Source organism: Ranitomeya imitator, chromosome 2 (genome assembly GCF_032444005.1).
Source record: "Ranitomeya imitator isolate aRanImi1 chromosome 2, aRanImi1.pri, whole genome shotgun sequence".
Lineage (NCBI taxonomy): Eukaryota > Metazoa > Chordata > Amphibia > Anura > Dendrobatidae > Ranitomeya > Ranitomeya imitator.
In genome coordinates this window covers 149,222,428-149,249,155 of record NC_091283.1, presented here as the reverse complement: position 1 = coordinate 149,249,155, position 26,728 = coordinate 149,222,428, and the positions used below count along the sequence as shown (strand labels likewise).

Below are 26,728 nucleotides of genomic sequence, written 5' to 3'. Positions count from 1 at the left end.
TATACAGATGATAAAAAGCTGATGGGGAAATATAACTACACTTAGTGACAGCCATGAAGATAAATGTAATTTACATTAAACCTGAACTAAGAAAGCGGGTACCTTTGCATACTCTGTCTACAAACTGAGGAGAGAGGTGCCGCCCCCATCTTTTATCTCCTATGCAGGTTTCCTGTTCCTGGGGGCTGGGACCATCTCTCACCTTAGGTGCCTTCATGGATCTGGAAAATCAAATTACCGGTAAGTACGGTAATTATCTTTTTTTTATGACTGAATTGGAAAACTGCTTTTTTTTTTTTTTTTTTAAATGTGTGGCATCAAGTCAGTGATTTTTCAAAATAGAAAGCTATAAGGCTATGTGCACACATTGCGGAATGGTGTGTGGATTTTTCCGCACTGTTTTTGGTAAATCCGCAGGTAAACTGCACTGTGAATTTACCATGGTTTTTCAGCGGATTCCACCTGCGGATTTCTATTGTGGAGCAGGTGTAAACTGCTGCGGAATCCGCACAAAGAATTGACATGCTGCGGAAAATAAACTGCTGCGTTTCCGTACGGCATTTTCCGCAGCATGTGCACTGCGGATTTTGTTTTCCATAAGTTTACATGGTACTGTACAACGCATGGAACACTGCTGCGGATCCGCAGCATGTGCACATAGCCCAAGAAAGTGAAAAAACAAAACACAAACCAGCGTTTTTTTGGTGGATAAAACGAACATTTTTAAACACGTACTGCAGATAAATTACATATGTAATTTGCACCAAAACCTGTTTGTAAGGAGCATCTTTACTGCCAAGAGAGCAGGTTGTGTCGGCAGAAAAGCAAAAACGCAATGTGTGAACATATCATGATGCTGCCCGTTAGGAGCCTTAAGCTGAGTGTAATAATCTGCATCACTGTCAGTCATGGCGCCAGTCTGGAGAGCCACCCCTAATAATAACCATCGTACCCCGGATAATATTACTACCAATAACAACAACCAGGATCATTCATCCCTTCTGGACGAGGCTTTCCGTTATCAATAACTTTGTTTCCATCCCTGCAGTCGGATGAGATCGTGTTTTCTGCACGAAAAGTTGTATCTTCTTCTGTTTTGAGCCATGTCATGGATTTTATAGCTCCAGCTGAGAAGTTTCACAGTCTGTTCAGTATGGGGTCAAATAAATCATATTCACCTCCTGATCCCACAGCTCCTCTTCTACCGGGACCCCGTCGGTCTCTGTAATTCCTATATGGACATGTGACACATTGGCAGAGGTGATTGGCTGCAGAGGTCAGATGTCCAGCCAGGCCTGTAAGAGGAAAGTATGGAGACTGGCAGGAGCCAAGCAGTGTTAGAGGGAGTGTGGTGGAAGCTGGGCGGCTTTTTTTTTATGGGGGGGATGATTGTTTAATGAATATTTACTTTTCAAAACGCAAAATAAGTCACAGAGTGGTACCAAATTACCAGCACAATGGTGTAATATGAACGGGCGCCAGCTTCATTGCAGACAGACTTCAAATGTGTACGGGAAAAAGTTGAACCGTCCCTTTTAAGTGCAATAATTGTGGATTCTACAAGTCCATGACAATTGTGGACACAGCTGGGTCATAGTCACAATCTCAGCAGCCACAAACTGTTCAGATCTGTAGAATCTACATTTTATTGCACTTGGAAGGGTTGTTTTACCTTTTTTTCACTTTACATCACGACAGTCAGATTATAAAGTACATTTACTGGCATAGATTACAACTGGAGAGACGGCAACCAAAGTTTTATTGTTCGGAGCCAAAAAAGAAAAAAATAAGGCTCGGACACCTTTAGTATTAATGTCCAGATGCACAAATACCCCATGTGGCCAATATACAAAGCCAGATACACGGTGTGGCCGCACACCGACTACTGAATACATGGCTCAATTATTGCTGTAAATGTGAGATGAGGCCTGGATTGGAGCAGGGAGAGGGAGGACATTAGCGAGCGGCAGGACGTTGGCGAGCGGCAGGACGTTGGCGAGAGGCAGGACGGTGGCGAGAGGCAGGACGGTGGCGAGAGGCAGGACGGTGGCGAGAGGGACCATCCATATTTAGATACACCTCGACATTCTTGGAGGCTTTTGCAGTCTGATCAGAAAATGCCAAGTACCTTATGTTTAATGTTTTCAGCAATAATGGAGTTCATATCATTAGTCGCAGTGTGCGGACACCTTGTTTACGTGCGGAGATCAGTTGTCACTTTGCATCAGTGCATTACGTGTGGCATTAAAAGCTGATTCATAGTTCCAATAAACCCCTGGTTCCGGCTGCTTTTATTTCATTAAAAAACAAACAAACCTGCATTTCTCTTCCTTTCCCCAGGTCCAGCACAGAGTCTCCACCATTGCTCCTGGTGTCGGTGTTTGCAGCCAATGCCTTGAGCTCAAGTGGAGCTGCCAGCATTGATCAGATGAACTCACCGATTGGCTGCAGCGCTACCAACGTGACATCAGCGCTGTAGACACATTGCTGGACCAGGGAAGAGCACGTAAAGAAGTTTGTTAAACAAAAAAAACTGCAGCTGGGAACAAAAGTTTTTCAAAGCTGGAAAATCCCCCCCATAATTTTCTGAAAGTTTTGCCCAATTCTAGGCTGGATCCATGAGGGAATTGAGTGGCCATAGTCTGATACTAGTGGTGACCATAGGCAGGACATCTGCAGCGGAGGGTGGGGGTGATTGTCCGCTCTAGTGCAGGTACAGGAGGAGAAGTTGCTTAGTTCTTGTCTGTGGAGATCATTCGCTTCCCCAGAGGGTTGCACACAGCGGACGGCAGCAGGAAGGACACAGCACGCCGCGTTCACGTAAAAACCCACCTCTTTATTACAGCTTATGGTTCTGTATGCAATCAGGAAAAAAATAAAAAACAAAAACTGACAAAAATATATATATAAAAAAAACTGAAGTAAATACAGACTGATGCCATAAGCGATACAATTCTATGAATTTCCAAAATACAAAAACTGCGGCTGTTTTTTTAACTTATTTTTTTTTTTTACAGTGAATTTTTTGTTGTTGTTACAATCGATGGTTGCCCTGTTGCCCACCTGTTCTCACCTTCAATCCAGCAAAAGAGGATGAAGGAAAAGGGAAGAGCCACAGATACTGAAGGGATAAGTCGGCCTGATGTAATGGCAGCATCATTGTCCGCTCATTCCATTCTTCAGGCAAGATCTCCGCTTGCTGCTTTCAATACTTGTAACCATTCTTGCTATATCCAGAGGCAGACAAGCACTCAGACCTAGTTCTGACAAACAGCTGAGGGATTGTTACAGTGTATGTAGAAATCAGGGAGCTGATACACTGTAACAAAGCCTCACCTGTAAACAGGAATAAAATCAGGGCTGGTATAAGAATACTGTGATGACCGCTGGGGACTGGAGAGGGCTGCACATTTTCCCAGTGGTCGATCCTACTGAACACAGGTAAACACAGAACTATACAACCATAGGCAGGAGGGGGATCGGCGATGGCGAGGAGGACATCTGGGCGTTCGCCCCTCGTTTTGGTCACAAATGAAATGATCATAAAACTGATATAAAAGCAGAGTAAACTGAGGTGGAAAACGGCAAGACGCGCACAGCCTCAATGGACGCAGAGTGGAGGGGACGTGACCCCCTATAACAGCTGAGGATTACGGGTGATGATAATGGGAATCTGACGTATAATGCCCAGAAACTGCGCTAACGACAATATTTTAACTTATACTCTATTCACATCCAAAGCTGCAGTCACAAGTAAAGCGATGGTTGGGGGAGCATTGCTGAGGTCCCCTGCTGGTTCAGTGTCTGCACTGCTGTAGTGTTAATACCTGTTCCTGTCCTGACATCTCACTGCTCCTAGAAGGATCTCATCCAATAAACGGTGCGTCTGGCACGCCCATGGCGATGGCTGAGAGCGCAGCTATGGCTGGTGCATAAGACAAGTTAGGCCTTGGGGGCATAATACAGATTGTACATTGGTGTACACAAGAGCTGCATGCAGATGTGAGCCAATACTGGAAAACAACCAAGAAACAATGATATTTTGGGGCAGGGTGGGGGCCTTCACATTGCATCCTCATTGTTTTTCATGTGAACGAAGGAAAAATTGGAAAAAAACAAAAAAAAAAATCAGGTGAATTACCGCCAAAGAGGGCAAAGAAAAAAAAAAAAAGCAGAGCTGAGGCTGTGAGGTCTGTAAGATCATTATCATTGTTCGTGGTGCTGAAGGATAAAACGTTCTCCCTCCGCTGCACCCCCTAATGACACAGTCTAACAACATGGGGGGCTTAGCAATCGCTCTTCCACAGTTTGATGGTCTTGTCATTCTCTAGCGCTGCAGACGCGATGATGTTTTCTGTTGGGTGGCAGGCCGTGGAAATGACGACATCTGAAAGACAGAAGGAAAAGTGATTACTGAGCTAACCGCCAGAACCAAACCTGTCACAGAGGATAACTCCCATCATTACTGAGCACTGAAACCTACAGTCAATACCTAGCACTATCCAAAACTGATCCCAGGAGATGACAATCTAATATATTAGAAATATTATTCCATTTGTCCCAAGGTTAGGAGGAGTCTTGTAATAAAATAGCTTCTATTCGTTTACACCAAGCAGAGGTGAGAAATGATATGGCCGCAATTACCACGGCACAGGTATTTCCCACCAGTCTAAGAAAGATGCTTGGATCCTTTGGCATCAAATTAAGAAGTTCACAGGTTTAATAAATCTACGTCTCTAACTGCGGGGCAGGACATTTGAACCAAACGTCTTGCTACTTTCAGCCTTTTCTCCCCATTAACTGTCAATAAAACTGGGAGACCACGGTCGTAATTAAATGTGAAAGTATTAAAAAATGAGAAAAGTTAAAAAAAAGAACTTTTTGTGCACAGTGCAAATCCATTCTTTTGTTGCAATTTATGCCACAATCAGGTATCCCAGCTTAGTAAAAGTTTCAGCTTTTTGCCCCAGCACGGGGTCAATGACATTTTGCCATCCTTTCCTCCCACATTTCGGCATCTCTTACCCGTGTGTCCCTGTAATTTCTGCACAATCTCCTTGGTCTGGAGGTTCCAGATATACACCAGATTATCTTCTGACCCAGACACAATCCACTGGAACACAAAACAACAAAGTAAATATAATTTTTTTGTATTATTATTATTTAATTATAATTGTACAAGCATTCGTCTGAGACAACGATAAAATGTGGATTTGGTTGGTTAGTGCCGGACATACCTTGCCGCCGGTCACGGAGAAATTGGCGAAGATGCAGTACTTCTCGTTCTTGTGACACGTGTACGTTTTCAGGCACTGGGGGTGATAATGACACCGCAATTAGTGACACTATATGGAAAGCAGATCCAGATGGCGGCAATCAGGTCAGGTAATTCAGCTAGGACTCCGGCCACAAAAAAAGTCAGCGGCTAAACGTGACCTCGCACTACCACCCCCATTATCCATATACAGGAGTAGTAGACCACTATTGCCATAGACTTTGCGGGCAATAATTAGTCCTGGTAAAAGGGGAAGCTCACAAGAGGCCACGCTGCAGACAGTCATCCTGCGCTTTTACTATAACAGGTTGGTTTATTACAGAGTGCACAAGAAAGGTCCGCTCTGCTAATTAGCGTGAAATTAGGGGTGCAAGACTGATGAACAGTATCAATAGCTGCTCCCCCGAGGAAGGGAGATACAAGGAGAATAGCAGATTAAGCGATGGGGATGTCGCTGGCGCGTGTTAATCAGCGCAGGTCATAATAAGAGGACGCTAATTGATGTGCACTAAGCAGCCGGGGCCGCGGTGTAGAGTTACACAAAACACATGAGGCTGACTTAACAGCACCAAAGACAGCTTACACGTGACATGAAGTTATGGTGAACCTACCTTCCCTTTACTGTAATCCCACAACTTCAGCGTGCTGCAAACAAGAAAACACAAAGCGTCAGAGTAGCACTGGGAACAGTCCTGCGACAGTCATGTGACAAGTGGAGGGGAACCGGCCGGGAGCCAAGAGGCGACTATACAGCAGCACAGGAACGGATGGACCCCAAAATGCATCTATGTGCACAAGTTAGACATCTCTCGAATTTACGGCTAAGGGTTTGTCACAGTGAATTAGTGCAGACAAGGCAAAACAATTCTCTTTCTTGTCCAGATTTCCTACACTAAAATCAATCAGTTGTTCCATTCACAGACAGCAAACAGATCTTGTGAAAAGAAACTTAAAAAAAAAAAAAAAAACTGTATAAAAACTTTATTATATATCTGTACTCACTTGTCTAAAGTGGCCGCTAGGATGTATTTGCCGTTTGGAGAAAACTTCACGAAAGACACAGGAGGGTTATCATCATCTGTAGGATGACAGAAGACACGAGCTGTGACCACACTGACCACATTACACAACGCTCCTTCGCCGTAGGCTACAAACTGCCACTATGTGACCAGGAGCAACCACTGAGAGAGCAGGCTCGCATGTACGAGTGCTGAGGAGCAACTGATAGAGCGGCAAATGCCAGCAGTGTCCAAGGAAGATTCACCAAGACTTACCAATCAGCGTTTTTAGGCACTGGCCTGATGCGGTGTCCCAAATCCGGCTAAAAATAATAAGTGTAAAAATGATTAATGACAGTCCATAGAAATTGCCCCGAGTTATCTTCTGAGGTGGAGGCTTGATACTTAGCAATGTCAGAGCACTCAGTTTTTAGGAACGCTCCATTACACCGTTCCTTTCCCAGACTCTAGAGAATTCCCATATTGGCCAGGCTGTAAGGCTATATTCACATGGAAGGAATTGAAGCAGATTCCACCAGGATCAGTCTTTTAGGGGTAACATGACCTTTTTTTCCCCCAACCAGCAATTTTTTAAAGCATTTTCAGGAGTAAAATAAAAAAAAATCCCCATATAAAAAGGTAGAATTCACATAAGAGTAAATTGGGAGAGCTGTCAAGGCGTTTTGAGTATTTTGGAGCAGATATACCCAAAAGAAGCCACGAGAACATAGTCTCAGTATATTCACTCAGCAGATTTATGTTTCAGGAATCTGAGACCTGAGTTACCTTAATCATAAACCTGCCCTGTAATAAGTGGGGATGTATCACTACAGTACCAAGCAGACGAACTTTGCAGGATCCTGGGAAAGCTAGGTCACCATCCCTAGGAGGAGTGTACAGCCACTGCTAAGTAACTACCTTATACCCACAGAATGCAGAATGTCCACTCACCACAGGCCGTCATAACTACTGGAGACGATCAGGGAACCGTCACGATTGAAATGCACCTGGAGAGGTAAAAATAATAATTTTATATTCAAAGAACACTGATACAAATATAATACTTTATTAACCCCTTCATGACCCAGCCTATTTTGACCTTAATGACCTGGCCGTTTTTTGCAATTCTGACCAGTGTCCCTTTATGAGGTAATAACTCAGGAACGCTTCAACGGATCCTAGCGGTTCTGAGATTGTTTTTTCGTGACATATTGGGCTTCATGTTAGTGGTAAATTTAGGTCAATAAATTATGCGTTTATTTGTGATAAAAACGGAAATTTGGCGAAAATTTTGAAAATTTCGCAATTTTCACAATTTGAATTTTTATTCTGTTAAACCAGAGAGTTATGTGACACAAAATAGTTAATAAATAACATTTCCCACATGTATACTTTACATCAGCACAATTTTGGAAACAAAATTTTTTTTTGCTAGGAAGTTAAGGGTTAAAATTTGACCAGCGATTTCTCATTTTTACAACGAAATTTACAAAACCATTTTTTTTAGGGACCACCTCACATTTAAAGTCAGTTTACGGGGTCTATATGGCTGAAAATACCCAAAAGTGACACCATTCTAAAAACTGCACCCCTCAAGGTGCACAAAACCACATTCAAGAAGTTTATTAACCCTTCAGGTGCTTGACAGCAGCAGAAGCAACATGGAAGGAAAAAATGAACATTTAACTTTTTAGTCACAAAAATTATCTTTTAGCAACAATTTTTTTGATTTTACAATGGTAAAAGGAGAAACTGAACCACGAAAGTTGTTGTCCAATTTGTCCTGAGTACGCTGATACCTCCTATGTGGGGGGGAACTACTGTTTGGGCGCACGGCAGGGCTTGGAAGGGAAGGAGCGCCATTTGACTTTTTGAATGAAAAATTGGCTCCACTCTTTAGCGGACACCATGTAACGTTTGGAGAGCCCCCGTGTGCCTAAAAATTGGAGCTCCCCCACAAGTGACCCCATTTTGGAAAATAGACCCCCCAAGGAACTTATCTAGATGCCTAGTGAGCACTTTAAACCCTCAGGTGCTTCACAAATTGATCTGTAAAAATGAAAAAGTACTTTTTTCACAAAAAAATTCTTTTCGCCTCAATTTTTTCATTTTCACATGGGCAATAGGATAAAATGGATCCTAACATGTGTTGAGCAATTTCTCCGGAGTACACCGATACCTCATATGTGGGGGTAAACCACTGGTTGGGCACACGGCAGGGCTCGGAAGGGAAGGCGCGCCATTTGACTTTTTGAATGGAAAATTAGCTCCAATTGTTAGCGGACACCATGTCGCGTTTGGAGAGCCCCTGTGTGCCTAAACATTGGAGCTCCCCCACAAGTGACCCCATTTTGGAAACTAGACCCCCCAAGGAACTTATCTAGATGCATATTGAGCACTTTAAACCCCCAGGTGCTTCACAGAAGTTTATAACGCAGAGCCATGAAAATAAAAAATAACTTTTCTTTCCTCAAAAATGATTTTTTTAGCCTGGAATTTCCTATTTTGCCAAGGGTAATAGGAGAAATTGGACCCCAAATGTTGTTGTCCAGTTTCTCCTGAGTACGGTGATACCCCATATGTGGGGGTAAACTACTGTTTGGGCACATGCCGGGGCTCGGAAGTGAAGTAGTGACGTTTTGAAATGCAGACTTTGATGGAATGCTCTACGGGCGTCACGTTGCGTTTGCAGAGCCCCTGATGTGGCTAAACAGTAGAAACCCCCCACAAGTGACCCCATTTTGGAAACTAGACCCCGAAAGGAACTTATCTAGATGTGTGGTGAGCACTTTGAACCCCCAAGTGCTTCACAGAAGTTTATAACGCAGAGCCGTGAAAATAATAAATACGTTTTCTTTCCTCAAAAATAATTATTTAGCCCAGAATTTTTTATTTTCCCAAGGGTTCCAGGAGAAATTGGACCCTAAAAGTTGTTGTCCAGTTTCTCCTGAGTACGCTGATACCCCATGTGTGGGGGTAAACCACTGTTTGGGCACACGTCGGGGCTCAGAAGGGAAGTAGTGACTTTTGAAATGCAGACTTTGATGGAATGGTCTGCGGGTGTCACGTTGCGTTTGCAGAGCCCCTGGTGTGCCTAAACAGTAGAAACCCCCTACAAGTGACCCCATTTTAGAAACTAGACCCCGAAAGGAACTTATCTAGATGTGAGGTGAGCACTTTGAACCCCCAAGTGCTTCACAGACCTTTACAACGCAGAGCCGTGAAAATAAAAAATCATTTTTCTTTCCTCAAAAATGATGTTTTAGCAAGCATTTTTTTATTTTCACAAGGGTAACAGGAGAAATTGGACCCCAGCAATTGTTGCGCAGTTAGTCCTGAGTATGCTGGTACCCCATATGTGGGGGTAAACCACTGTTTGGGCACACTTCGGGGCTCGGAAGTGAGGGAGCACCATTTGACTTTTTGAATACAAGATTGGCTGGAATCAATGGTGGCGCCATGTTGCGTTTGGAGACCCCTGATGTGCCTAAACAGTGGAAACCCCTCAATTCTACCTCCAACACTAACCCCAACACACCCCTAACCCTAATCACAACCCTAACCACAACCCTAATTCCAACCCTAAGGCTATGTGCCCACGTTGCGGATTCGTGTGAGATTTTTCAGCACCATTTTTGAAAAATCCGTGGGTAAAAGGCACTGCGTTTTACCTGCGGATTTACCGCTAATTTCCAATGTTTTGTGCGGATTTCACCTGCGGATTCCTATTGAAGAACAGGTGTAAAACGCTGCGGAAAAAGAATTAACATGCTGCGGAAAATATAACGCAGCGTTTCCGCGTGGTATTTTCCACACCATGGGCACAGCGGATTTGGTTTTCCATAGGTTTACATGGTACTGTAAACCTGATGGAACACTGCAGCGAATCCGCAGCAGCCAATCCGCTGCGGATCCGCAGCCAAATCCGTACCGTGTGCACATAGCCTAATTCTAAAGGTATGTGCACACGCTGCGGAAAACACTGCGGATCCGCAGCAGTTTCCCATGAGTTTACAGTTCAATGTAAACCAATGGGAAACAAAAATCGCTGTACACATGCTGCAGAAAAACTGCACGGAAATGCAGCGGTTTACATTCCGCAGCATGTCGCTTCTTTCTGCGGATTCCGCAGCGGTTTTACAACTGCTCCAATAGAAAATCGCAGTTGTAAAACCGCAGCGAAATGCGCAGAAAAACCGCGGTAAATCTGACATAAATCCGCAGCGGTTTAGAACTGCGGATTTATCAAATCCGCAGCGGAAAAATCCGCAGAGGACCAGATTACATGTGCACATATCGAAACCCTAACCCTAGTTCTTACCCCAACCTTAGTGGAAGAAAAAAAAAAAATCTTTATTTTTTTTTATTGTCCCTACCTATGGGGGGGTGAAAAAGGGGGGGGGGAGTCATTCAGTATTTTTTTTATTTTGATCACTGTGATAGGTTGTATCGCAGTGATCAAAATGCACTTGAAACGAATCTGCCGGCTTCCGGATCGGAGCATTGGGGGGGGGGGGGGAAATCGGAGCATGGGGGCGTAAATCGGAGCGGGGGGGGGGCGTGGATCGGTGCACGGGGGGGGGGGGGGGGTTGTCGGGTCGGAGCACGGAGGGGGTGGTTGGAGCACGGGGGTGGGATTGGAGCACGGGGGGGGTGTCTTGGGGTTTGGATAGGAGCACGGGGGGGGGGGGGGGAGCGGACAAGAGCACGGGGGGGGGGATTGGAGCACGGGGGGGGGGGGGGGGAGCGGAGCATGGGGGGGGGGGAGCGGACAAGAGCACGGGGGGGTGCAGACAGGAGGACGGAGGGGAGCGGAGCTGTGTACCGGACAGATCGGTGGCTTGGGGGGGGGCGATCGGTGGGGTGGGGGCACATTATTGTTTCCAGCCATGGCCGATGATATTGCAGCATCGGCCATGGCTGGATTGTAATATTTCACCAGTTATAATAGGTGAAATATTACAAATCGCTCTGATTGGCTGTTGAAAGTGAAACTGCCAATCAGAGCGATCGTAGCCACGGGGGGGTGAAGCCAACCCCCCCTGGGCTAAACTACCACTCCCCCTGTCCCTGCAGATCGGGTGAAATGGGAGTTAACCCTTTCACCGGATCTGCAGGGACGCGATCATTCTGTGACAGCATATGCGTCACAGGTCGGATTGGCACCGACTTTCATGACGCATACGCTGTGTCACAGGTCAGGAAGGGGTTAATAAAAGTAAAAACATGATTACACAACAAAATAGAGGATAAAACATGATCATAAAAAAAGAGATGAACAAAATATAAAACATTGTATGATGAGGGCAGGATATGTCAAATCAATTGGCAAATTATAAATACGGTAGCGACCAACAGACAGAGGAAAAAAAAAATCAAGGAGGCTCCCTGACGAAGAGAGAGCGAAACGTGCATTGGAGTGGTGTGTGGGGCAGCGGTGTGTCATCCTGTTTGGTAACATGTTGTCATTATGCATTATTTCCATCAGATAGTTATCTAGGTTTCCTCATGTATAGCCTTATGTTTTGAATTGCAGAGGCTACTAGTATACACTTATACCATTTATACCATCATGATGTATTTATTCTATTGATTTTTATCATTTCTTTTTTCTTATGTATATTTCATTGTCTTGCTTTGTACCTATATAATTATTTATCTTAATAATAACAGGGCAACATTTCCTGCACTATATCTCATCAAGGAATTTACATGTTTTTGGTATTTATTTATTGCATCATGAAATAGTGTTTTGTTTGTTTTTCAATCTGTTGGTTGCTAACTTGCATTACCTAGTTATAGTATTCACTGTATGGGTAATATTTATTTTCTATTTATGGTATTTTTTTTCCATATAGGTTTTTGTTTAAAAATAAAAACTTGACAGATGTCAATTGTTACCTGGGTATTCTCAGCAGACAACTACCCCCCCAGAGAGAAGGAAACCTGATACCTGCCATTATAATGGAGCGCAAAATAACCACAATCAGGAGAGAGGCGGCTCATTACCTGACACCTACTACTGCCACAATAAGGAGGTCATCACAATCAGGGGCAGGGATGATGGGAGTGATACATTAAAGATAGAGAGATTAGACTGGATGATGGGGGTGATACATTGTGTAAGGGAGTTTCCATCAGTGAAAGTTGCTGGTGGTTTCCATAATATCATAACTGCTGAGAATCATGGTGTATGTAATGTGCCATGCGATCCCTATCCTACATCGGGGACAAGATAACGGTACGTGCATAGAACACAGAATTGGTTAAATCTTACAGCAGAAACGGGGTCCGAGTGCGCAGGCAACGTCTTCAGACATTTCCCAGTCTTTACGTCCCATATTCTGACACTTTCATCAAACTGGAGGAAAACAAAATAAAAGATCACTCGATGAGAAGATGCATACACAATGTGGATTCCTGGCCTCCACCTACTGAAAAACTACAGTTCCCAGCAGTCACTGCGAAAGTTGGAGAAATCCCATCTAAATAATCTTCAAGATCTGACTGCAGACACAGGCCATGTGTCCGACCTCTGCCGCAACGGAGCAGATCATCCCTGAACATTTACTGGTCATGTGCATATTATAGGGCTTGTCCACAACCCCCACCTCAGATGCAATAGGTGAACGTGGAAAATATAAACCATCACCCTCGCACCGTTCCAGTAATGTTGATACTGGGCCTCCCCATGGCGTGATGATCAGCAGCTGCGGATGAGCCACTTTGCTAAAACATTCAGGTTTCTTCTGAGCGAGGTGTGAAGACTAGTGAGGAACTAACATACTTGTTACTCGAGATTTCTCGAGCACGCTCGGATGTCCTACGAATATTTTTTAGTGCTCTGAGATTTAGTTTTTATTGCCACAGCTGAATTATTTACATCTGTTAGTCAGCATTAGTATATGTGGGGGTTGCCTGGTTGCTAGGGAATCTCCACATGTACTTATGCTGGCTAACAGATGTAAATCATTCAGCTGCGGCAATAAAAACGAAATCTCCGAGCACTAAAAAATACTCGCAGGACCCCCGAGCGTGCTCGAGAAATCTTGAGTACCGAGTATATTCGCTCATCACTAGTGAAGACTACTGCAGCTCATCACTGATTGTGACGTCATGTAAGCGCAGCAGCCAATGTCACAGGAGAACCGGGAGACCCAGCACCATCATCAATGGAACAGCAACCATGCGGGAGGCGAGAAGGTTTTATTTATTTTTGTACATATTGTGCAAATCATGAAGCAGACCTTTAATAGAAAGCAATGACATGCACAATCCTTTGTAGTAACAGCGGGCTTATCACCAGGATGACAGGAGCTCCCGCGAGTAATTTCTGGGAAGCACCAGGTTGTACTGACCACATATCGCAGTCTCATAACTGGAGGGATCCGGACATCGTAGCGACAATGCACCAACATAAGAAGTCAATGGCAGCACTTACTGATCCGGACACTATGAGGTTGGACTGTGGGTTAAAATTGCAGCAGAACACGTAGTTACTGTGACCCTTTAACGTCTTCAGACATTTCCCCTAAAAAAAAGAAAAAAAGAAGGTGATGAATTAACAAGGTGCCGAAAATCAGAGAAAATGGATTCCATAACGCATGTGGGAAAAGCACAGAAAATTGTAGTGACAGCACAGAAGGGAAGCCATTGTGCAGCCACCAGAACTTAGCCCATACGTGTCAACTGACCCAGACACAACTTACAGCGGGCCCAGCTATTGTACTATACAAGCGTTAAATGTCACCTGCTCGGATTAAACCCCTGTGCAGGGTGTAATGGCGTAACTTTTTGCAGTCTACCAGCTTTCTCTTAAAGGGAACCTGTCACCCCCTCAGGCGTTAGTAACTAAAATAGCCACCTTGTGCAGCACAAATGCTGCATTCTGACAAGGTGGCTCTTTTAGTTATGATGCCTGCACACGCTGAAATAAACGTTTATAAAATGTGTCCCCCCCATACCCTGAAATCGCCAGGGAGGCGGGTCTTTCCTTCCTAATCAGACGCAGCACAGCCGACACTCCGGGCGCCGCCGCCTCTTGCAGCATTATCGTACCCGGGGCCTGCGCTGTAAGTGCAAAGGGCAGCGCAACTGCGTACGCCCAAAGAAAAAACAAAAAAAAACAATGCGCAGGCCCCGGGTACGATAATGCTGCAAGAGGCGGCGGCGCCCGGCGTGACGGCTGTGCAGGGTCTGATTAGGAAGGAAAGACCCGCCTCCCTGGCGATTTCAGGGTATGAAGGGGCACATTTTATAAACATTTATTTCAGCGTGTGCAGGCATCATAACTAAAAGAGCCACCTTGTCAGAATGCAGCATTTGTGCTGCACACGGTGGCTCTTTTAGTTACAAACGCCTGAGGGGGGTGACAGGTTCCCTTTAAAAATTTGTCAGATTCCAAAAAAAATCATAGATTTTTTCTAATAGAACACACTTTACAAACATTTATTTTCAATGATTTCTTTACCTAAAAATCTCAGGATCGGTCACTCCTGGCTCTGTGCTGTGAGAAGGTCCTGTATCGGCATATTACTAGAGCTGCTTGTGAAAGGGGCCGGCTAACCGCTTATTCCAAAAGCCAACCCAGCCCCCTTATCAGTCATCAGGCTAGATGGTGAAGGATGCTGGCTAAGCTACTGAAATGACCCAGTCAGCCAGTCCCTTGTACATACAGCTCGAATGACGTACTAACACTGGGAAGGCTTTTCTGCGTTGAGCACAAACTGAAAGTGGAGCCGACGGGACCAAAGATCAGATAGGAAATCTACAGATCGGGAGGAGTTGTTAAGTGGGGACAAATTATTGCATATCGACAATTTAAGAGAGAACCCGAGGTAGTGCAAATCAGTCCAAACATCCTAGTACGTTAGCCACGACAGTGGTCGCTGGGCAGAAGCAGGAAAACCGCCTTTTACCTGACGCCATCCGCGGCTCTACTCTTAATTAGCTGGCCTGACACAATGTCATTATGGCAGCGTGACACACGTGATGTTGCTTTCAGCCCGGCCAATCAAAAAGAAGAGCCACAGATGTCAGGTGATAGTCTGTTCTCTTGCTTCTGTTCAGCAATCACTCGCAACTGTTGTGGCCAATGGACTGAGATGAGTAACTCTATTCCCACAAACTCTAGTGACAATGCAGTTTGGGAGTTGGGACCACATCGGCAACAAGGGGACACGTTTATCCCATTAGATTACAGCAGCAGTGCAGATGTCAGACTGCTGTTCCATTATTCATACACAAGGGTGCTTGGAAAAAAACAAGCAAAGGGCAACGCTCGGCAGCCCCATAGGTAATGAATGGAGGGGGAGATGTGTATGTGCCACTGGTGACAGCTAGGACACAAATACACAACCCTCATTGACCAGAATACAAAGCAGGAACCCACCGAGCTGACATCCCAAATCTTCAGCGTTTTGTCATCCGAGGCAGAGACAAGGAGATTGGAGTCGGAGGACCAAGCAACATCTGAGATTCCCTGCAAGAGTCACAGACATGTCAGATGGGTTAATGGCACAACAACAATAAATCTCATGAAAAAGCTAAGTCATGGAGTCCTCCGGGGAACGGACCCTGTAATTGTGTGTCTGGCAAGAACAAGAGGCCAATCACATGATGTCTGAGTATATTAAAGGGGCCCCTGGGACACCGGATTCTAGAAATCTATATAAAATGGTAAGTTGTCTGCTCACAGGAATAGGTGAGAATGAAGGCCACCCACCAGCTTGTGTCCAGATATCGTCTTCTCAAATTTGCCGTCATACGCACCCCAGATCTTAATCAATTTATCAGCCGCTAAATGGGAGAAATAAACATAAAATCAGGGCACATAAGATCAGAGTCCCAGAGGATCAGACCATGAGATAGTGACTTGCTGTCGATACTGTATCGTGTGCTACCCTTGCTCTATGTTATCAGCGGGATCAGGCCGGGGCACGTAAAGCCTCCGGGACTCCTCCACTTGCCAATCTATGGGCCACACAACATTCACTCAGGAGAAATCCCGCTCCTCCATTGTGAGCAGTTACTGCACTTTAAAAAAAAAAAAAAGCACCTGAAAAATCAAAGATCGAATCTGATTGTTCCTCTGACAAAGGGATCAGCCAAAAAGAGGGGGGGGGGGGGGGGGGGGTCCCTGAGGCCCAGCAGTACCCAGAGGAGCCTCCACACCATCACATCCTTACATGAGCTCGCCAGCCACTCTCCGTTGGGACTGAACTTCACAGACGACACGGCCTTGGTGTGACCCGCAAGCGTGAACTTCAGAGTATAATTCGGCTTCACAGGAGCGGGCTGAAACAAAAAAGTTAAGAAGTGAGATCACAAGAATCAAGCAAGATGAGAGGAAAATCATGGGATTTGGGGATGTTTACACACACAACTCCAATCTAATGTGTACATTGCATTCAAACTGAAAGCAGCAAAATTACAAAGGACATATGAAAACAAGGCGGAATAAAACATGTTTCACCACAGTACTCTACGCCCCCCAGTTATTCTTATGGCCGCTGTGCCCTCCCGTCATTCTCTCTGGCAGCTTCATGTCATCACCTAGAACGGCTATAGCTGTCAGTCATGCAGGATTTCCAGAGGCTGAGCGTTTGTTGGCTGCTTTGTCTTCACTCTGCATCAAGCTCATCCCAGACCAGCTCCATAGGGCTGAGGATGGCGATTGTGAATGCCATGTCATCTGACGCAGGCTCCATCCTCTTTCTCTTGGTCGCCTCACCTGCTGGGGCTTGGTGGTGTTTGTCCTGTTACACAAATGATGGACCCACTTAAAGCAGTGCAGATGAGTGGCAGTTGCTGCAGAACACTGTGGTGGCCATGTTGGGTTATGTTCCATAAATTTGGAATAACCACCAGCATCACCGGCAGACCTCAATTGCTCTTTTCCTCATCTAAGAAAGACATGGATGCCGGTACCAAAAAAAAATCTCACATTTTGACTCTTGAGAGCAACATGCAGATTTCCACTCATCTAATGTCCGGTCCTTGTGTTCCTCAGTCCATAAAAGTCTCTTTTTCCTGTTTCTGGTCCTTGGTAGCAGCTTCTTTGCACCAATTTGACCATAAAGGTCACTTCTCGCATACTCTTCTGGACAGTTGATAATGAAATGTGTCGGCTATGTGATATCTCTGTCAGTGCTGTCAGTGGTTTATGAGGCTGACACCTGATGAACTTATCCTCTGCAGCAGATATAATTCTTGGTCTTTCTTACCTGGGGCAGTTCTCACGAGAGCTGGCTTTACCATAGTGAGTTGATGGTTTTCATGACTGCACTTGAAGATATATTCAATTGAAGATATATTCAAAGGGTCTAGCAGTTTTCAAGATTACTGACCTTCAGATCTTAACGTAATTATGTAATTATGTAATCAGGAGGGCGTTAAACTAGAAGAAGAGGGGACGGGAAGAAAAACATTAGACTTGAACAAAGAAGATCCAGGAAAACAAACTCAGAAGGGAGGTAAGAACATTTCTAAAACAATCCACAGCGAGGAGATTGGAACAAAACAAAATCCTCTAAACTGCATGCTTGCAAACGCCAGAAGCCTGACAAACAAGATGGAAGAACTAGAAGCAGAAATATCTACAGGTAACTTTGACATAGTGGGAATAACCGAGACATGGTTAGATGAAAGCTATGACTGGGCAGTTAACTTACAGGGTTACAGTCTGTTTAGAAAGGATCGTAAAAATCGGAGAGGAGGAGGGGTTTGTCTCTATGTAAAGTCTTGTCTAAAGTCCACTTTAAGGGAGGATATTAGCGAAGGAAATGAGGATGTCGAGTCCATATGGGTCGAAATTCATGGAGGGAAAAATGGTAACAAAATTCTCATTGGGGTCTGTTACAAACCCCCAAATATAACAGAAACCATGGAAAGTCTACTTCTAAAGCAGATAGATGAAGCTGCAACCCATAATGAGGTCCTGGTTATGGGGGACTTTAACTACCCGGATATTAACTGGGAAACAGAAACCTGTGAAACCCATAAAGGCAACAGGTTTCTGCTAATAACCAAGAAAAATTATCTTTCACAATTGGTGCAGAATCCAACCAGAGGAGCAGCACTTTTAGACCTAATACTATCTAATAGACCTGACAGAATAACAAATCTGCAGGTGGTCGGGCATCTAGGAAATAGCGACCACAATATTGTACAGTTTCACCTGTCTTTCACTAGGGGGACTTGTCAGGGAGTCACAAAAACACTGAACTTTAGGAAGGCAAAGTTTGACCAGCTTAGAGATGCCCTTAATCTGGTAGACTGGGACAATATCCTCAGAAATAAGAATACAGATAATAAATGGGAAATGTTTAAGAACATCCTAAATAGGCAGTGTAAGCGGTTTATACCTTGTGGGAATAAAAGGACTAGAAATAGGAAAAACCCAATGTGGCTAAACAAAGAAGTAAGACAGGCAATTAACAGTAAAAAGAAAGCATTTGCACTACTAAAGCAGGATGGCACCATTGAAGCTCTAAAAAACTATAGGGAGAAAAATACTTTATCTAAAAAACTAATTAAAGCTGCCAAAAAGGAAACAGAGAAGCACATTGCTAAGGAGAGTAAAACTAATCCCAAACTGTTCTTCAACTATATCAATAGTAAAAGAATAAAAACTGAAAATGTAGGCCCCTTAAAAAATAGTGAGGAAAGAATGGTTGTAGATGACGAGGAAAAAGCTAACATATTAAACACCTTCTTCTCCACGGTATTCACGGTGGAAAATGAAATGCTAGGTGAAATCCCAAGAAACAATGAAAACCCTATATTAAGGGTCACCAATCTAACCCAAGAAGAGGTGCGAAACCGGCTAAATAAGATTAAAATAGATAAATCTCCGGGTCCGGATGGCATACACCCACGAGTACTAAGAGAACTAAGTAATGTAATAGATAAACCATTATTTCTTATTTTTAGGGACTCTATAGCGACAGGGTCTGTTCCGCAGGATTGGCGCATAGCAAATGTGGTGCCAATATTCAAAAAGGGCTCTAAAAGTGAACCTGGAAATTATAGGCCAGTAAGTCTAACCTCTATAGTTGGTAAAATATTTGAAGGGTTTCTGAGGGATGTTATTCTGGATTATCTCAATGAGAATAACTGTTTAACTCCATATCAGCATGGGTTTATGAGAAATCGCTCCTGTCAAACCAATCTAATCAGTTTTTATGAAGAGGTAAGCTATAGGCTGGACCACGGTGAGTCATTGGACGTGGTATATCTCGATTTTTCCAAAGCGTTTGATACCGTGCCGCACAAGAGGTTGGTACACAAAATGAGAATGCTTGGTCTGGGGGAAAATGTGTGTAAATGGGTTAGTAACTGGCTTAGTGATAGAAAGCAGAGGGTGGTTATAAATGGTATAGTCTCTAACTGGGTCGCTGTGACCAGTGGGGTACCGCAGGGGTCGGTATTGGGACCTGTTCTCTTCAACATATTCATTAATGATCTGGTAGAAGGTTTACACAGTAAAATATCGATATTTGCAGATGATACAAAACTATGTAAAGCAGTTAATACAAGAGAAGATAGTATTCTGCTACAGATGGATCTGGATAAGTTGGAAACTTGGGCTGAAAGGTGGCAGATGAGGTTTAACAATGATAAATGTAAGGTTATACACATGGGAAGAAGGAATCAATGTCACCATTACACACTGAATGGGAAACCACTGGGTAAATCTGACAGGGAGAAGGACTTGGGGATCCTAGTTAATGATAAACTTACCTGGAGCAGCCAGTGCCAGGCAGCAGCTGCCAAGGCAAACAGGATCATGGGGTGCATTAAAAGAGGTCTGGATACACATGATGAGAGCATTATACTGCCTCTGTACAAATCCCTAGTTAGACTGCACATGGAGTACTGTGTCCAGTTTTGGGCACCGGTGCTCAGGAAGGATATAATGGAACTAGAGAGAGTACAAAGGAGGGCAACAAAATTAATAAAGGGGATGGGAGAACTACAATACCCAGATAGATTAGCGAAATTAGGATTATTTAGTCTAGAAAAAAGACGACTGAGGGGCGATCTAATAACCATGTATAAGTATATAAGGGGACAATACAAATATCTCGCTGAGGATCTGTTTATACCAAGGAAGGTGACGGGCACAAGGGGGCATTCTTTGCGTCTGGAGGAGAGAAGGTTTTTCCACCAACATAGAAGAGGATTCTTTACTGTTAGGGCAGTGAGAATCTGGAATTGCTTGCCTGAGGAGGTGGTGATGGCGAACTCAGTCGGGGGGTTCAAGAGAGGCCTGGATGTCTTCCTGGAGCAGAACAATATTGTATCATACAATTAGGTTCTGTAGAAGGACGTAGATCTGGGGATTTATTATGATGGAATATAGGCTGAACTGGATGGACAAATGTCTTTTTTCGGCCTTACTAACTATGTTACTATGTTTCTTGCCATATTCTGGCTTGTACACCATCACTGCCTTTCCAAAACACCTGATGGTCACATACACTTTCAAATGGACTCTTGATGAGACTTGTTCATTGGAGCCGTTCCAGGTGACAAACTGATGAAGCTGTTGCACAGAATGGAGTGGAAAGGCGACATCGGTAATAGGAGGCACGGGAGGAATCTGAGGTAGCACATGTGTTTCTTTACTCCTTGTTTCATGTTCTCTTTTGTGGTTTTGCTGCCTTCAGTCTGAATCTACAGTGTGCACATTCCATTAACAAGGAAAATCACTGCATTAACAAGGGTCCGGACTTTTCACTGGTACCGTATTTTTGCATATCATCTGTACACCAAGTAAAAATAAAGCTTTATTCTGCACACACACATTCGTTATCAGGTCACTTCTCATTTCCACTGACAACCAAAGGTCTCTGTTAATAAATTGTCCAAAATTTGGATGACTCCTTCTGAAATGCCATAGCCTCCATGTAATATAAATGCAACAATTCTCACCTCCCATAGAGGCGCAGTGTCTCCCGACATTATGTTACACCTTCCCTGCAGGGACTGCTGATCAATCTGTCATGCCATCAGACAAAGCAGAGACAGTGGCAGGCCGGGAAGAGAGCACATGCCGCTTTTAACGATGGGAACAAGTTGCATTTAAGAAGGCGATATCAAAGCGGTCAAAATCCATTTAAAAGACCAAAGTTGCAACCAAGATAGCAGCAGACCCAGCTGTCACTAATGCTTTAAAGGCGCTGGGGATTGGAAACACGTTACGTATTTTAATTATTTTCTAAACTTCTTTTATTTTTTAAGTCCGGTGTTGTACAATCCCTATTTAAACATATAACCCAAGCCCATTTCCTCACGCTTGGAATGGGTAACACTAATAAATATATGAACATACTGACCAACGATACAGTTATTAAACTACGCTGAATCAAAAAAGTGTTGTTTCTTTTTTATTAAAAAGTTATAACTTTATTGATATAAACATAAAACATATAATAAAAATAGTGCCTCAACCACAAAAACCACAATAGTGTCAGGTAAGCGCTAGCAACACGCAAAGTAAGGGAAATTCCAAATTTGTCAGTTTCAAGTAGCAGTACAATAATATTCATTCATTGAAGGGGACATATAGGATAGAGAGCAATATTAAACAAAAGACATGCTAAAAGAACACCTCCATCATTATGCCTAATTAGCTTTTCTTATGGTGTTGCAAGCAAAAAACTTTTAATTATTAATATTTGTATGCTAAGAAAACACCTCAATCATTCTACCCACATATCTTTTTGGGATTTCATGCAAAAGCAATCAACTATTTATTAATTGCTACCACAGAGACAAATGTCAGAAAATCCTGGTACCTAGAGATAATCCAAAATAGCACACATTGTGCAGATTCAAACAATGATAATGTCTCTCTTTGAACAGTCCTATACGCCCTCAAATAAAAAGACAATCAATGATAATCAAATGCTCACTAAACTTATATATGTCAGACTGGCACAAAATATGCAGCTTCCTCCTGGGGGCCCCCAGGAGGAAGCTGTCGCGAAACGCGCGTCGGGGTCTGGCAAGGTGTAGCGTGCCTCGTGGCCATATACAGGGTGCATCACGTATTTAAAGTAATATGTATTATTGAGTTTCCGTAGCTTTATTCATATATTTTGGCAATCTCTAGTGCTAGTAAGATTGTATCGCATGAGTCTTGCTAAGCTGATGCAGTTGCTACCTGCATATTTTGTGCCGGTCTGAGCAAATAAGCATTGCGGCGGTTTGATGATTTGTTCCAGAGTATACATTTGCATTATATGATATGTGGTCACTACTAAACTTGCATATTTTGATGCTGGTCTGGGTTGATTGGTAGCTACTATTACCAGACATATATAAGTTTAGTGAGCATTTGATTATCATTGATTGTCTTTTTATATGAGGGCGTATAGGACTGTTCAAAGAGAGACATTATCATTGTTTGAATAAGTTATAACTTTTTAATCAAAAAGAAACAACACTTTTTTGATTCAGCGTAGTTTAATAACTGTATCGTTGGTCAGTATGTTCATGTTGTACAATCCCTGTATCTTTTTGTTTTACCCCTCACATCGGTTTATGGTCATCACCTCACTGAAAAAAAACCTGAATATAACAAATGTCACCACAAGGAAAGTAAGAAATATGGTTCCCCGCAGTGTAAGTGCTGGCGACTGTGACTGCTGGGGGAGTCAGGAGGTGGATGACGATTTCCCATATAAGCTGTGCCTGAGTGTCATCGTTAGTCACCTTAAACATCTGCGGCATCTGCATCCCCCATATATAGCTAGTGTGGGTCTGTTGTACAAAAGAGGGGTGGCTGACCTTGCTCTGGTTGCTGGAGGATGATGGGGTAGATTGTGTCTTAGACGCTTCTGTCTCTGGCTTCTTTTCTTCTGTGGCCATGATGGATTTTCTGGACGCGGGTCACGTGATGCAGAAGACGTCAGCCGTGTCCGTGCAGACTGCTGCGATACAAAAGGACAAGAGGCCGTCAGCACCACAAACCCCAGAAAACGTTCTTATACACGTCCAGCTGAACACCCAGAGCAACAGAAGGCGACAGAGGAAGGAAAGAGTCTCAGGGCATGCTCACACACTGCATTTTTTGTGGACATCTTTTCCAGCATAAAAATACATTTTACTGTCCCAGCAAAATTAATGAGGTGTCTGAGATCTTAGGCACACGCTGCTTATTTTTTATTTTCAGATTTTAAACTTCAAAGTATTTTTCAAGGCTGTAGCACGGAGGTCACAGTACAGGACACGGTCGGATGTATGTACACACACACACACCCAGCAGGGGGCCACAGAATGGGACACACCCCCCCAGCAGGAGGCCACAGTACGGGACACACCCCCCCAGCAGGGGCCCACAGTATGGGACACGCACCCCAACTCAGGGGGCCACAGTATGGTACACAGTACAGGACACGGGCGGACATACACACACACCTTGCAGGGGGCCACAGTATGGGATACACTCCCCCCCCCCCCCCCCCAACCCTGGGGGCACAGTACAGGACACATACATACCAACCGGGGGGTCACAGTACAGGTAATAATAATCTTTATTTTTATATAGCGCTAACATATTCCGCATCGCTTTACAGTTTGCACACATTATCATCAGTGTCCCCGATGGAGCTCACAATCTAAATTCCCTATCAGTAAGTCTTTGGAGTGTGGGAGGAAACAGGAGAACCCGGAGGAAACCCACGCAAACACGGGGAGAACATACAAACTCCTTGCAGATGTTGTCCTTGGTGGGATTTGAACCCAGGACTCCAGCGCTGCAAGGCTGCAGTGCTAACCACTGAGCCACACCCTGGGGCACAGGACGGGACACACACACACAAACCCTCGGGGAGCACAGTATGAGACACACATACACACCAAGTTGGGTGGCACAGTGCAGGAAATATAGACAGACACACATACATCAACCCCCGGGGAGGCATAGTACGGGATGGGACACACACCAACCGGGGGGTGCACAGTGCAGGAAACACCCCCCCAACCAGTACGGGACACACAACAACCCCCAGGGGGGCACACGCACAACCCCACGGAGGGGGGGGGGGGGGGCACAGGACACGCACAACCCCCGGGGGGGGGGGGGGCACAGGACACGCAAAACACCCAGGGGGGGCACAGGACTGGACACGCACAACCCCCGGGGGGGGGGGGGGGGGGGCACAGGACAGGACACGCACAACCCCCAGGGGGGGGGGGGGGCACAGGACAGGACACGCACAACCCCCGGGGAGGGCACAGGACAGGACACACACATACACAACCCCCGGGGGGGCACAGTACAGGACACACACACACACACAACCCCGGGGGCACAGTACAGGACACACACACACACACAACCCCGGGGGCACAGTACAGGACACACACACAACCCCGGGGGCACAGTACAGGACACACACACACACACACAACCCCGGGGGCACAGTACAGGACACACACACACACACAACCCCGGGGGCACAGTACAGGACACACACACAACCCCGGGGGCACAGTACAGGACACACACACAACCCCGGGGGCACAGTACAGTACAGGACACACACACACACACACACAACCCCGGGGGCACAGTACAGTACAGGACACACACACACACACACAACCCCGGGGGCACAGTACAGTACAGGACACACACACAACCCCGGGGGCACAGTACAGTACACACACACAACCCCGGGGGCACAGTACAGGACACACACACACACACACAACCCCGGGGGCACAGTACAGGACACACACACACACACACAACCCCGGGGGCACAGTACAGGACACACACACAACCCCGGGGGCACAGTACAGGACACACACACACACACAACCCCGGGGGCACAGTACAGTACAGGACACACACACACACACACACACACACAACCCCGGGGGCACAGTACAGTACAGGACACACACACAACCCCGGGGGCACAGTACAGTACACACACACACAACCCCGGGGGCACAGTACAGTACACACACACAACCCCAGGGGCACAGTACAGTACACACAACCCCAGGGGCACAGTACAGTACACACACACAACCCCGGGGGCACAGTACAGTACACACACACAACCCCGGGGGCACAGTACAGTACACACACAACCCCGGGGGCACAGTACAGTACACACACAACCCCGGGGGCACAGTACAGTACACACACAACCCCGGGGGCACAGTACAGTACACACACACACACACAACCCCGGGGGCACAGTACAGTATACACACACACACAACCCCGGGGGCACAGTACAGGACACACACACACACACACAACCCCGGGGGCACAGTACAGGACACACACAACCCCGGGGGCACAGTACGGTACAGGACACACACAACCCCGGGGGGCACAGTACAGTACAGGACACACACACACACAACCCCGGGGGGCACAGTACAGTACAGGACACACACACACAACCCCGGGGGCACAGTACAGGACACACACACAACCCCGGGGGCACAGTACAGTACACACACACACACACACACACACACAACCCCGGGGGCACAGTACAGTACACACACACACACACACACACAACCCCGGGGGCACAGTACAGGACAGGACACACACACACACACAACCCCGGGGGGCACAGTACAGTACAGGACACACACACAACCCCGGGGGCACAGTACAGGACACACACACAACCCCGGGGGCACAGTACAGTACACACACACACACACACACACACACAACCCCGGGGGCACAGTACAGGACAGGACACACACACACACACACAACCCCGGGGGCACAGTACAGTACACACACACACACACACAACCCCGGGGGCACAGTACAGGACAGGACACACACACAACCCCGGGGGGCACAGTACAGGACAGACACAACCCCGGGGGCACAGTGCAGGACACACACAACCTCAGGGACACAGTACAGGACAGACACACCCGGGCCCGGGGTTACAGCTCTGGACCTCTGTGCTATTACACCAGCAGTGGGCGCAAATTTCAGCATTACTGCTCGGGGCCGCAGGATACATGGCGAGGAACTGACCTGGCTTATAGAGGTACACAGCGCTCTATCTGGGCTCACCGCTTCACAAACCTCCCACGTTTCCGGCTACGTTTCCCCGCTTACCTGGTTATTCGACCTCAGCTCATTGACGCCGTACACGCTGAAAACGAGGAGACTGCGCGCCAGGCCGGGAACGGAGGAGCAGACACACATGCGCAGTACAACACATTCAGCCACAAAGCGCAGGCGTGAGAACTGCCGTAATCTCCCGTGCGCAGACGCAAAGCGCAGGCGGAAGATGACCGCATGCGCAGTATGAACTTGGCCTTCTGCGAGAAAAGATACTGCGCCTGCCCATAGTTCAGGTGAGGAGTTCGTGTGAATGGGTAACGGTTTCTGCGCATGCGCCCTTTCAGTTGCTGATTTTTTGGGGGAGACTGCGTTGGGCGGGTAAAA

General features: G+C 45.7%; 1 protein-coding gene across 1 annotated transcript; it reads right to left on the bottom strand.

Moving 5' to 3' along the window:
- Nucleotides 1-2,815: 2,815 nt before the first annotated feature.
- On the bottom strand, nucleotides 2,816-26,509 carry WDR5 (WD repeat domain 5). Its single transcript, XM_069747459.1, has 14 exons — nucleotides 26,396-26,509; nucleotides 23,071-23,213; nucleotides 16,461-16,569; nucleotides 15,998-16,071; nucleotides 15,665-15,754; nucleotides 13,715-13,804; nucleotides 12,551-12,634; nucleotides 7,225-7,280; nucleotides 6,550-6,596; nucleotides 6,278-6,353; nucleotides 5,887-5,920; nucleotides 5,238-5,312; nucleotides 5,026-5,113; nucleotides 2,816-4,387 (listed from the first exon to the last, which is right to left on the bottom strand). The coding sequence occupies exons 2-14, from the start codon at nucleotides 23,149-23,151 to the stop codon at nucleotides 4,287-4,289; spliced, it is 1,005 nt and encodes a 334-aa protein (XP_069603560.1). The 5' UTR covers nucleotides 23,152-23,213; nucleotides 26,396-26,509; the 3' UTR covers nucleotides 2,816-4,286.
- Between the last annotated feature and the right edge of the window lie 219 nt (nucleotides 26,510-26,728).